At 33.0% G+C, this 14,206-nt stretch overlaps 2 protein-coding genes across 2 annotated transcripts; both read right to left on the bottom strand.

Moving 5' to 3' along the window:
- Positions 1 to 4,136: 4,136 nt before the first annotated feature.
- Positions 4,137 to 6,202, bottom strand: LOC134848299 (uncharacterized). Its single transcript, XM_063865694.1, has 2 exons — positions 4,825 to 6,202; positions 4,137 to 4,433 (listed from the first exon to the last, which is right to left on the bottom strand). Exons 1-2 carry the CDS (start codon positions 4,975 to 4,977, stop codon positions 4,197 to 4,199), a joined length of 390 nt encoding a protein of 129 aa, XP_063721764.1. The 5' UTR covers positions 4,978 to 6,202; the 3' UTR covers positions 4,137 to 4,196.
- Positions 6,203 to 10,822: 4,620 nt separating this feature from the next.
- On the bottom strand, positions 10,823 to 12,799 carry LOC134848345 (uncharacterized). Its single transcript, XM_063865748.1, has 2 exons — positions 11,768 to 12,799; positions 10,823 to 11,135 (listed from the first exon to the last, which is right to left on the bottom strand). Exons 1-2 carry the CDS (start codon positions 12,483 to 12,485, stop codon positions 10,891 to 10,893), a joined length of 963 nt encoding a protein of 320 aa, XP_063721818.1. The 5' UTR covers positions 12,486 to 12,799; the 3' UTR covers positions 10,823 to 10,890.
- Positions 12,800 to 14,206: the final 1,407 nt, after the last annotated feature.

The following is a 14,206-nucleotide window of genomic DNA, read 5'->3' as shown; positions in this document are numbered from 1 at the left end:
GTTCAGTTGGCTTTTTATTTCATAAGTAGAGGGTTTCCTACCATTTTTTTCCAATCGCGACATCAATTTGAGGTTAAAGATTAGTCAAAAGAGCATGTTATAGGATTTCCTCCGCATTTGTTCTATAAAACTAACCCGCAAAAATTCGGGCGTTCAACTCTAGCAACCATTTGTTGAATCGTAAAAAAAGGTGCTGGGAATCCTCGTTGCATAAAAAAACGGCTAAGCTTTTGTTTTGTAGAAAAAGTTGCAGCCATTTGTCTAAATATGGAATTTTGACTTTTTTGACCATGGAGAATTTTCTGGCAATTACCCTGCCAAAGCTGAAATCGAGTGTTCAAACGGAAGAAAAGTAGCAGAAGTGTTGTCTGCAGAAGCAGCTACTCACTTACCATTTGTAGAAAACTGGTTTCAATATGGTCAAATTTTCAAAAAAAAGTCAATTCGAAACCAATTTTCTGCAAGTATTAAGTGCGTAGCTGCTTATGAAGACAAATTGTCTGCTCTTTTTCTTTCGATTGAACCCTTAAATTCAGATTTGGCGAGGCAATTGCCAGAAAAAAAATTATTGTCAATAATGCTCAAAATTTCAAATTTAGACAAGTTATACGCCTTTAACTTTCTGTGTTTTGTTGGTATTAGAAAGAGTCATTTTTTACAATGCTGATAGTTTGTAGGAAAATTTTTTGACTTCCTTGAGAAATACTTTGACTTCCGTTTCACTGTAGAGGTAAATGTAGTTTGTGCATGTTAGATTAGGTATCGGACTTCTATGATTGTTATTTTTAATAGCTTTAATGTTAATTTTTGTCCCAATTCGGCACTTGAGTGTCGTTTTTAATTCCGCCGGCTCATTTCCCGAATGATTTTTTTCAATTACTTTTTGTTTTACAGAAATGATTGCAGTCTTTCAAAATGGACAACTCTAAATCAGTTCTGACGACCTTTTATAATAAAAGTAAAAATTTCAAAAATGAAAACAAAAACATATTTTCGAATTGTTTTTCGAAATTTTTTTTCAATTTTTTTCAAAAACCTTAATAATTTATTTTTTTTTTTTTTCAGTCTGCAAAATAACTTTGTTTTTTATTTTTTATGCTTTTGTTTGTTCAATCAGCTATATTGATCAAATTTTTTCTGGCGTAGGTAATTCTGTTTATGAGCTTTCGCAATTTGCTGTTTATTTTTCTGTTAAGTTTTTCTTCATCAATTCAAAATATGTTCACAATGCTTTTCAGCCTATTTTGTTTTGAAAACTAATTGTTTCAATTTAAAAAAGGCGAACCAATCAAGCTTGAATTGCCTTCAATTCAGGAGTAATTAACTTCAAAATTTTTGAGAATTTATAACAAAATTGCTAGTCAAGTTTATTGTTTTTCAAAGTCAATTTGAGTTGCTGCCTGCTTATTTTTTGTTCATTCAGTTTTGCGTAGTTTCATTGTGTTAGGATGTTGAAAACGGGAACACAGCAAGCTTGAAGTGTTATCAAATCAGAAATTTTCAATATCAAATTTTTCTATAATTTTGTTCAGAAGTGCTGGACGAGTTTATCTTTTTTTTCTTTTTTTTGTTCACTAATTAAAAATTGTATTGGATTTTTCTCACGTTAAGCTACTTTTGATCTGTTTTTGGGCTACAATTTTCTGAAGTTAGTTCGATGGCTTGTGATTTTTTATTTTTTGGTTTTTTTTGTTTGATTTTTTGGTAAACCAATTTTTTTCATTCAATTGGTTAGTCTTCTCTGATTGGATTGTTTAAAAAGGAAAATCAGCGTTTTTATGGATTCTTAGTTGTTCAAAATCATTTCAGTTTTCATACGTAAACAGTGTATAGTTCTTGTTTGTGTTCCATTCTTTTTTTATCTTTTTTTTATTTGGATTTCACAAAAAATAAATTTTTAGTTTTTTTTAAATGTCTTGGAATTGGTTTTCGAAAGGTTTGCAAAATTTCTCATTGTCAGTAGCGTTGTGTTCTTTTAGAATTGTTTTCAGTTTTTTTTTTCAGATCACAATTATTGTGTTTCTTAACTAATTTGTCAGGACTTCTGAAAAATCGAGTAATTGTGTTCGGTATTTATGTGTCTTCCATTTACTAATTTAAAAAGTAAATCATAGTTATTGGTTTTTTGTTCATTCATCAATGCAACTTTTTGTCGCCTCTGAGTTTAACTTATCCGGATAAAATGAAAAAAAAATTCAAAAAAAAACGAGAAAACGCGTTTTTCTCAACTTGGGTTGATTTTAGACCTAAAACGATGTAGACCAATTTTGTTTAAAAATTTAACAGAATTAATATGGTGCATTGTATTTGTTTTGCGAAAGTCGGTTCCAAAAATCCACCCCAAAAATATACCCAAACCATATACATTGCCACAAGTCAGTCAAAATTACTCCAAACCTACTTGTCCTTTTAATGACAATATTATATCACTGCAAGCCTCTTATGTGGCCTAACAATTTTTAACAAGGGTATCTTTCTTTCAGCTTTGTATAATTATTTTTTTTTGTTTTTTTTTGCTAAAAATTTTTCATTTTCATCATACAAAACCTCATTTACTTTTAGTAAAAGAAAACAATTTTGCGTTCAATTTAGGAGGTTAAGCCCTTCTTAAATTTTGTTGGGCTACGTAAGATGCTTGCAGTGATATAATTTTATCAGTAAATGAACAAATAGAAACAAACTGTGTATTTTAGAAAACTCACTGGGATATTCTTGACATTTCCCCCGCTATGGAATCTACTGAAGAATTTCCACGCCTTTAAGCAAAGAAGCAAATTTTTACAAGAGCGCTTTTTTTAAATCTGATTTTCGCTGCATTCTGAATGGCCAATTCTGAAAGTTCGCTGGTTTAATCTTCTTAACAATTTCCGTCCCTTTCTTAAAAGGAAGGCAGAGATAATTAAGCATATCCAAATACTGAATTAAAACCTCATTATCTCTCAAGAATTTGTTCAAATTTGGTTTATTGTTCCGACCATTGAAAATGGGGAGAAACTTTGTACTCGGGTGTGTTTTAGTAATTGTTTTTTTTTGCTTTTTGTTTTCCACGCAAAATCAAGCAGCACAATTAATGATCGCATGGGTTGAGTGGTATATTATAATCAAGTTTTTTCAGTTGTGATTCGAACCACATTAAAAACAGTTCTAAAAAGTTCTTCCAGTGTTGAGAAAGACCCGTTTGAAATTTTTTATTTTTTTGTCATAAATCGAGCAAATAAAGCAAGCAAGCAAGCAGGTGTACAAGCTGAGTTATGCCTAATTGAAGACCTTGAAATTAAATTTTAAGCAAATAAAACTAGTTTTTGGGAGTTTTTTTAGCTTCATTTTGGGAACCAAAAACTTCAAAAAATTTAAAAAAATTTCTGCAAAAGCTTTTGAAATTTTTTAAATAATTTTTCTAGTCATCTTTCTATAAATTTTTTTGTGCAATTTGCCTATAATAGTATGACTGTCTAATATGCCTATTTTATATTTTTACCTAAGGTCATTTTATCACACCAAGCAGAAAAAATACACTAATTTGGAAAAAAAAACGTTCTAAACTGTAGTTTTCTAAAGACTATTGTCCGAACATTTTGTGCTACTTGCACAATAACCGGCTATCCTCCTAAAGTTTTTTTTTTCTGATACAGACACTTTTTTAAAGTTTTTGAAGCTTGGTTTCTCCTCCTCCTCGCCATCTCATCATAGCTTTTGTTAAAAAATAAAGCACTAAATGTTTGAAAAACATTTGAAAAAGTTTTTTTTTCGTATATCTGTTCGGATCTCCTAGTGGGTATTCATATGTATCAGACAGGCGCGCTTAATGCCACTTGCAGAAAACAAAAAAAAATTTATGTTTTTGTCATGATTTTTTTTGGAAAAAAAATTCAGGAAATCTCCAAAAGTTTTGCTCGAGCTCAGTAGAGTGACGATTTTTTTAAGCGTTATAAAATAAAAGCAACCAGTCTTGCGCGAAAACCTTTGGTTCACATTACATCAAACACCTTTGCAACAATTTGACTTATCTGATGCGCTGACCGAAAGATAATACGGGCTCCATTTGTAATTTGATCAATTCAGCGCCCTTTCCCTCAAAATTTCAACTTAAATTTAAATTAATAAAACAGGTATGTCATAGATTTATTTTCGAATGTAATGAATTGCTAGTATTTGAAAGATACTTTTTAATAGTTAGTTTAAAAATTGAGTAGTGTTCAATATTGCAGGAAGGGGTGGTCCTTTTTAGCCCAACTGAATTCGCTCTTTGGATTGAATCTGGGCAGTAAACCTGTCATCTTCACAGTGTCCAACACGTAGTCCCCCACCACATCCTGGGGGAACTTGAGTGGCACCCAGTCTATGAGGAGGTGTTTTCGGGATGTACCAATCAGGAAGGAGCGCAACTCCGTGTCCCAGGGGTCAATTTGGGTTTGACCTCCGATACTGAACAGCTGAAACGAGACATTTTTGTCATTGATGTCTTCTTTCATTCGTTTCAGTCGACGTTTCGTTCTCTTTCGTTGGCAATGAAACTTGATTTAAAAGTTTTGGATTTGGAGATTTTTTATGATTTAAGAAAATCTTGCGACGCAAAAAAAATCAGACTTTTGCCAAATAAAAGCTGCGATACAGCGCTAAATAATTGAATTTTCTACGAAATTCCTTCGCTAAGCAGAGAGACTTACGATGAAAAATTTCAAAGTTTTGGCATTTTTTAAGCAAGAGGATCACTTGCGAGATAGCCATCACTGAATGGGATCATGATTAAGTGAACTCTAATCATTCAAGCTTAAATAGTTAAACTGCGGGTTAGTCCACTGGCTGGTTGACAAAACAGTTAACCTGTTGGAATGTGGCCCTGAGGTTACTCTGTGTGTGGGTGGAGCCAATGTACAGCACCCTCACTCTTCCTCCCCCACATGATATGCCCACAAAGTACACCCCCCTCTGCAGGGGGGCACTCTTCAGCCCCACCTCCACTTTCTTCCACCCCATTTCTTTCTTTCCGATAAAACAATTGGTCTTTTTTTGAAAATTAGCTTCACTAGATTATCTAACTGCTTTTTGGGTTGTGTCTTTTTTTCCAATTTTTTTGAAAAACTGTTTCTTTTTATAGCACTTTGTAATTTTTTTTTAGCTTTGAAGAATAAATTAGCTAACTACAATTTGTTTTAAATGGCATAATTAGCTGCAAGTAAAGATCAATTTAAGGAAGTGATAAATAATTGGTAAATAATTAGAAGTGATACGTTTTGAAATCATATTTCTCTTCATAAACCGAAACAACACTGATTTTAATTTGATTTGGGAAAAACAAGGTAAAAAGAAACCTTTTAGTGAATCAATAATAAAAGTAATACTATGAAATAATCTGTCAAAATATCTCTAGGCGTCAACAGTCGAACTATTTTTATTTTGAACGTTTTTAGAAGAGGTGAGCGAAGTCTATTTTTCAAATAAACTGCAACCAATTTTGAAACAGTTGGCCATCAAAATGAATCATGATGAAGTATTCCTGATTTTTGTGATGTTTTTAATGGTGCGTACTTTTTATTATAAAAATAGAACTTTATATTTGTTAATGGGATATACGAATTGATTTTTTGACCTGAAATTGGTCGCATACAGAATAAAATACAAATGAATACACCTGATCCGAATTGATAAACTGGATGCTCTTATCACTTTGACCGGATAAATTTTCCAAAAAAGAGAAAATTGTGAAAAATGTAGATAATAAATTTCAGGTTGGAACGGTGTATTTTGAAGCCAGCGTAAGTGAATGAGTATTACCACAAGACATGTGTATTTGTGAATGCCTCAATTTAAATTGATGATTGAGAGGTGGAGCTTGAAAACACGTAATTGGAATTTTCATCACTAAACTTGAAACGTTTTTATATTCTGAAAATATTTTTTAAGAATGAATTTAACATAATAAATTTCCGGATTTGGCTGTTTTAATTAGTGTGTTACTGTAAATGATTGATTGAGAAATTGAATAGGTATATAAAAGGCACGAATTCGACTTGAAATGAATTTGACACTTTTTCAGTCTAAATTTGGATTATCTTCTTAGACTGACTGAAGTGTTTGTATTTGAAAGCTTGTCTTAAGAATAATTGGTATGAAATGATCAAACAGTTACACCGCAAAAGCACTCTAAAACAGGATAAATTTTTTGTTTATAATAAGCAGAGCACAGTTTGCTAAATGCATTCCAAATGACAAATCTGCAAACATGTCTTCGTTAAATGCCAAAAGGGTTCACGCCTAATTTTCCGCAGCTAAACTCTCTTCCAAAACAAACCTCCTATTATTCCTTGTGACCGATATTGGCGGTTTCCATTTTATCCTCTATTTGCATAAGCCACTCTTGCTTTTGCTTTAATTTTATTGAAGGCCTTCAAACCAGTCCATCAAATTTTTGTTCCGACGTTCGATACAAAAGTAACGGAAAATTTGCGCTCGGGGTGGGTTTTTTTCTTTAGATAAATTTCGACTTTTTAACTAGCCATTTTTGATGGAATTTGTTTATATCATTCAAAAGGTAGATATTTCACCTGTGATGATTTTTTGTAAAGTTATGAAGATTTAAGGATTGCCATTTTGGCCAATTTGGGTCAATTAACGCGCGATATATTTCGCGCTATTAACGCGTAAGCGGAGGATTATTTCCGTGTTAGAAATCATTCCAAATTGGTTCAAGGAAGCTGATTTACCATAGTTGATTAGTTAATAGGAGCGAAATTTATTCTTTTGTACGTTATATGGCGTGTGGTGGGGGGGGGGTGATTTTCATTTAAAAATTTCAAATAAGGTTCATAGAAAAAATTTCAATTATTTCAAGACTTTCATAGAGAAAATTTCAAGTAATTTCATAGAAGGTTTATGGAGTAGTAATTACATAAATATCATTAACATTTTAAATGCAATGTTAATGATATTTATGTAATTACTGCTTCATAAACCTTAAAAGGCAGTCGGAACATTCAGGGCTTCGCCCTGATACGAGCAGTCTTGTTTTTTTTAGAATTAGTTTTTGTATAACTTCTCCAATAGAGCTGTTTTCTGTGTCAACCATTTGTGTGAAATTTCAATATCAAATTGATAACAACCCCCAAAACTATGAAAATTAAATACAACCGGCTCCTCTTCGGCAAACAGCAACCTGTTATAATCCTATAGAACTTGCAGATGGTCTTTAAAACGCAGATGTTGTACGTGCATTGCTTAAAGAAAAACGCCAGTTTTAAATAAAGATTTCCTTACGGTTGCGATAAGCAAGGGTATTGCAATCGGGCATTAGATTTTTTCCCCTAAATAAGTTTGTTCACAGAACTCATCTGGACTCCTGTTGGTTTCTTGGTTTATAGTGAATTCAATTTTCTTGTTATATCATATCGTGCACACTCGAATCTGAGCAGGACTTGTTTTTTCAAATCGAATTTTTCTGTTTCAAATATAAACAGATAATAATTAGGCCCACAATTTTGTTTTGTCGGCTTTGTTGCCACATCTAAGAATCGTTGTTTTTGCTGTAAACAAATTTCAATTTAGTTGCTTTAGTGTTTTAGCTTTTTAAAAATCCGGTCGAATCGAAATTCGATTTTTACAATTGTTGTATTTTTACTAGCTCGGTTTGGTTTTTTTTGTTTCATCTTTTTTTTGGCTTAATTGGTTTTATTTTTTTATATCGACATACTCGCCTCCTTTTGAGTCATTTCAGGAACGAAAGATCGTGTTGAATTTCTGTGAGAGATTTTATATGAAATTGTTTTTGCATCAGGACAAAAACGTTTTGCATCACGGTAAAGCTATTTTTTAATCTTAAAAAAGAAACAACTCTACTTTTGGGATTTTTTTTTTCAAATTTTCTAACGTGTTTTGATAATCTCTGCTTTTGCCTCAAAAATACTGCGCCTGACCTGAGATTAAGCTTTTAATCGAAAGAATAGCCTGTTTCAGAGAGAAATTTTTCTGGACTTATAACAAGCCCAAATTACAGGAAACCTAATTCATTTTTTTTTGATTTTTTTTCCTTTTCGTGAAATGAACCTTATCAAATCCGAGTTAAAATTGTTTTTAAAACTGTTTATCATTGGGAAAAATGAGAAAATCTTCTCGTTATGATAAAAGAAAATGGCACAGAAAAATTACGCAGTCAGTTTTTAGATTAAGGTTTCAATCGTAATAACAAGCTGCGAGGACCATTCCTACATGAGTGGTTTAACCCTGATTTCCATAATTTCTGAACCATGATACCTAGCTGTAGAAGCAAAATTGTTTGAAATTGAATAATACGTTGTTTTTATTTTCCGACTCAGTTTTTAGTCTCTTTTTTTTTTCGTTCTACACTGACCCTAAGTTTTCAGAGGATAAGCGTTCAATCGAAAAGAGATTAGGAATTCTCCACATCTTGGGCGGCTCTCCCTATGGAAGGGAACCGCTATGGACCTAGGAGATTTGAAGTTTTGACTTTTTGAAAACTGCGCATTTATCTTTTGCATCAGGGTAAAACAATTTTGCAACTTCGCAAGCAAAGACTGCTTTTTCCTCAATTAAAAAAATAACTACACTAGTCTTGTGAAAACTGTTTTTTCTCTACATTGCTCTGGTAACTTTTTTTGGAAATTTGGGACGTTTTTTGAAACTTTTTCCTTTTCCTGATTTTGATTCTGAAAATAAGTTTTCAATCAAATATTAGTTTGTGAGATTTATCTCTGCTCGAGTGATTCATTCTTCATTTTAGTTTAAAAAATTAGATATGCTTTAAGATATCAAAATTTTTGAACCGGAATAAATTATCAAGATTTCAGTTATTTTTTCACAACCGTGCTAGACATGAGATGAGAGTTTCTGTTGAATTTTTTTTAAATTTCTTGATTTTTTTTTGCATATGCAGCTACGCGCATGTATTTTAGAAAAAACCGTTTTAGTTTTAGGAAAAAAACACCAGCCAATTTTCATATTGAGTGTTCAATTACAAAAACAATTTCTCCTGCAAAAGCGGCTGTTTCTTAGATTTTAAAAAGAAACCGTCAAAGTTTGAGAGTTTTCGAGTTCATTGATATATGTCAGAAATTTTGTCATTTTTCGTATAAACTTCCTGCCAACTCGGAGGATATCAATTCAATCAGAAGAACAGCCTTTTTAAAAGAGATTTCGTTATGGTCTTAGGGTAAGCCCGTTTTTTGAAAGCTTAGACCATTTTGTGTATTTTATTCAAATTCTTGAGTTTATACTGTCAAATCTGAGATTGAAATGCTTATCAGATTGATTGACAAAAATGAGAAAAATCTAATTGATGTAACCAAAAAAGCAAACTTTTTCTTAAAATTGAGTTTTTTTTTCTTTCCTAAAATCACTTGGTCAATTCTGAGATTAAGAATTCAATTGAAAAAATAGGTTTTGACAATCATTCCATCATCCCTGCATGAGTAGTTGATTCCTGAATTTAGCACAATATGCGTTATGCTTTGGGAAACGATTTTTTCACCGTTTCTGAAACTCTTCTGACTTGATATCGAAATAAGTTGCCATTTTTTATAGGGTTCAGTTGAAAGCATAAGTTGTTGGAATTTTTCCTGTTTGAGCGGCTCATACTTAACTGTAAATAAAAAACGTTGTCATTCTAAAAAATTCTATATTTTGTTAGTTTGCTCAACTTTTAGTCTCTGTTTTTTTTCTCTAAACTGACCTGAATTTAATCACCAAATGATGCCAAAATGATTTAATTTTTTTAATATTTCGAACCAAAATATTTATCATTTGTGCAATAAAAAATTTTATTCAAAAATAAAAAACAGAACAAGAGAATTCATAAAAACAATTTTACAAAATGCGAGGAAAACTGGTTAAAAAGCTATTTTCGTTAAAAGCATAGAAATAAACTGATGGTTGAATGGATGGTTTTCTCTAGTGTGCTAAGAAGGTTATGAAAAAAATTTCCAAGAAAAAACTTTTAAATGGTCGCCAAAACCTGTATTGGTAACCAGACAGTCCCGTAACTATATAGGAAGTAAATTCTTCACTATAGCAGCCATAAGTGATTGCAACTCTCTACCAGGTTATGTAATTTCAAGCGTTCACATCAGTTTAATCAACTCGAGGCTGGATACACACTGAGGAAAGGATATGTACGATACATCTTTTCTCGAATGACGAGCTGGACGTCCACAACAGGAGCTGATCGAAATAGGCTGAGACACCTATAGATCAGAAGATACCTGTGTACCTGTGTAATTATATATTTTTTTATATATGCGAAAATGTTTTTTTTTAAAAGATCGGATGGTTGTTTTGCTCTTTTCTAATAATGCGCAAAAAATATTGTGAAATCGCTGAGTTTTCAAAACTTGTGAAGTAATTTTGTAAAACTTTAGAGGTAGTAATAGTTTTGTAAGTCAATTCGATCAATGAACTGCAGTACTTAAAAATTTTGTTGTAAACAACTGATTTGTGCTCAGCACTTCTAAAGGTTTGCCAGGTTGCACACTTTTGCAAAGATTTTTTAGGAACACATTTCACCAAGTAGAATTTCCAGTTTTTGGAAGGTATGGATATTTTTAGTTCACTCTTCTTCAAAAATTTTGCACCCAAGGTGTCTTTCAAAAATTTCTAGGGCTAGTGGGACAAAAGTGAAAATGATAAGTTTCTGGTCAAAGTACCTTTTGGTTGCTGATTTTTGAGGGATCGACTTCATAAGGAATGGTGTCTGACCCCCTTCATACAACCCTGTGGCTTTATCAAAATATTTTCGCCCATTTAGATGTGGGCCTTAGATTCAATTGTACAAATGTAAAAATCAACTTTAAAGAATTGTATTCGCGGTCATCTATCCATATTTTATGTTTTCATTTGCAAATAGAGAATAATCAAAAAGCACTCTACAATATCATTCATTGACTAAACCAATTGAATGTCTTCAGTTAAACATGATCTAATCACTTGACTTTTCGCAATCTCCTTCTCTCTTTTCTTCAGCACTCTCAGCTGCACCATGACTGCCAGAATGATAGAGAGGATACCCACCCCGCTTCTCCACCAGACTATGTGTGGGAAGAGGACCAGTTGGAGGAGGAAGGAAAAGACGGGGGAGAGCAGTTGGATCACAGCTGCCGCCGTCACAGTCACGCCCGTCTCCATCACTCCTGCCGATATGGTAACATTTAGAAAAAACGTGTATAAATGGTATGATTCAGGGGAGGATTTAGAGGGGGGTAGGTGGGAAAAACGTCCCACTCGCCAAGGATTCGACTCTCGCCGCACAAAAGGTCTCCCTTTAGTACTTTTTACGACAACTTTTGCCGACCAACCGAGACTAAACACTTTAAAATTTTCTAAAGTCCTTTGTAAAGGGGCATATATATTTATTTAAGCAAATTTTGACGAATGCGCGCGCCCGAAAAAACGCAATTTTTTGGTCAAAGTTTTTAAACGGCAATTTTGTATGCTTTTTGTTTTTTTTAATAACCTTTTTCTAGTGTTTTAGGAGAGCTAAAAAAAATTGAGTTGGTTGACCTAAAAAGAATCTACCTCAACTATGAAATACCACAAAACAGATATATCTAAATTAAAAAAAAAACAATTTAAATAAAACTGATCCAAATTTTTCGGGCTAATAGATACCAAAAAAGCATAATTCTTGACAGTTTTCGAATGCTTCAATATTTTTCTACCAAAACGAAAAATCTTAAATGGAAAAAATTTTCCAAATTTTGATGAATAATTTCACAAAAAATCATTTTAGAAAAAAACTTTTGCAAAGTGTAAAACAGTTAACCTGTTAAATTTGAGCACAAAGTGGTTGATTGAAAAACAGACGCCATTAGAGCCAGTATTCGCGGGAAGAGGTCACATGATTGCATACTGGCATCGCTCCAAGGGTTATAAGAGGTCAAACCACTGGCTAAATTCCCGAAAGCAGCGCCCAGACAAATCCAAACTGGAGGAACGGAGTTATACCTCCTAACACTCGAATAGAGAAAACCAAAAGAAATTCCAGCGAGTGCGACTAAACAAACCCCTTTTATATTGTCAAGTTCGAGAATGTTCTTGGTGAACAGATCTGTTGGATTGCACACAAAAAATGTGCCCAAAATGCCGAGTAAAACGGAAGCGAACGTTAAGATTGAAGGCATTCGTTTTTCTTCTATAATTTGAAACACAACTGAACTGCAGATAAAAAAGGCGACAACAACCATGTTGTTGTCAGATGGTAAGAGGTACTCCAAAGACCAAAAGTGGAGATATATTGCAGCTCCTCCAAAGAGGAACCCATTTAGGATACTTAAGTAAAGATCTGGACTTCTCCGTCTAGAAAAGGGGGAAAAGTGTGTGTTAAGTGAAAGAATGAGAATGCAGACAGGGATGGCAATGAGTCCGACCCAGGTGTTGATTTGGGAGGATTGGGCGCCGGATTTGGAGAAGGAGAGAGAACCCAGAGAGTAGCATAAGGCTCCAGAGGAGAGGTAAAGCACTCCTTTGTTCACTCTAGGCATCTCGGGTTAGTAATAAAATCGAAAATTAAATACTTTCACAAGAAAATGAAATTTTTTGCTATGATTTAAAACAGATTTGCTTAGAGGTTTTTGATGAATAAGTTCCTAGAATATGGTATTTTTGTGTGTGGATGTTAAACAGACAATGCTCTAGAGAACATAATGTTAAAGTGTCTTCTTTGAAAATGATTCCATAGTTATACCAAACTATATCTGTAGACGGTATGATAACAAAACATTTCGCATCAGAAATGAAATAATGGTCAGATGGTAAATCTAGCATGAACAGAAAATGAACTTCATCTTAAAATGATGCAAGCAGAAACCCAAACAAGCTGAGCTGAATAAATGAAGATATCAAATAGAGATTAACATAATAATAAGCAGACCGCCCAAAAATAATACAGGACAAAACTCTCTAAAATATCACGCTACTCTTTAAATTTTGGGGGGCGAGTGAACCTAATTTTGACAGCCCAACGCCATTCAGAATTCAGTTTTCGTTTAATTTGCGGAGGATCTTCTTTAACTGCCAGTCATAGAATTTTGAATTAGGGTCATGTGTTTACAAATTTAGTCTTACACATTCGTCTATCTGAAACTTTGACCATTTGTGGTAGAATCAATAGGAGGTGTGCACTAACATAAATACATCCAACATAAGTTAAAATGAAAAGGAATCGAGTAAGTCGAAGAAATGAGCCGAGGAACATACGAGCAGTGAATTGAAAATAATAATAATAATAAAAATAACTAACAGGATCGCTGAAATAGTTTGAGACAATATAACTTTGAATTTTGTAAAAAAAAAACATAGAAAAATGAAATGTATTTTTGAGATGATTTTTGTTCCGACTTTCGAAGAAAACGGAATATTTATGCTAGGTGTGATTTTTGTTCCGAATTTCAAAGAATGTGTTAAATGTGTTCAAAATAAAACTGTTACCTTATTTATCATCAAAACTCAATTTTGGCAATTTTTCTGAACTTTCCTCCTTCAAATGAAGAGGAAGGGGGGGGGGGGTTTACGAAGTAGAAAAAAAAACAAAATTTGTATGAAAATATACTGCGACATCTTTCTGAATGGCAAAATTATAATTGTTAAACGATTTGAGAGCTCTAGGTGTCTTATTCTCAAGGGACCTGGTTATTTTGAAGAAGGGACCACTTATCATAGTAGTACCCTTTGCCCTGATACGAGCAATCTTGTTTTTTATTCAGTCACTTTTCGACAATTGAAAAAATAGATTTTAAAAAAATTTATGCCATTGAAAATATTGAGTCCCCTAAATGCAATTTAAAAAGATAATTTCCTTCCGATCATTTGTTGCTAAGTTTGGGAAGTTTGAAAATTGCCAATTTGGTCTGGACTATTTCAGCGCGCTTTGAAGGTCTAATCCATTATCTTGGAAGCGTAATGCGAACTATTTATGCGTGGCAAGGTATCCCAAAATCACAACAAAATCGTTCCAAATTGAGTTGAGGCAAGCTAATTGGTCGTATTAATTTCTTACAACTCAAACTTTCACACTTGATCTTTATTATTTTCCAAAACTTATAGTTTTCAAAATTTTCTCTTTTCAAAAACTATTCGATATCGATTAAAGGGCAGTCAGAACATCTTGGATTTTGCCCTGATATACGAGCAGCCTTGCTAGTATTTAACTTTGGACGAGAACCCTAGTATTTAAGGAAATCATGCTTTGCTCGTTTTTTGTTAT

The sequence above is a fragment of the Symsagittifera roscoffensis genome, chromosome 6, assembly GCF_963678635.1.
Source record: "Symsagittifera roscoffensis chromosome 6, txSymRosc1.1, whole genome shotgun sequence".
Taxonomy (NCBI): Eukaryota; Metazoa; Xenacoelomorpha; order Acoela; family Convolutidae; genus Symsagittifera; species Symsagittifera roscoffensis.
This window is presented reverse-complemented; position numbering and strand designations above follow the sequence as displayed.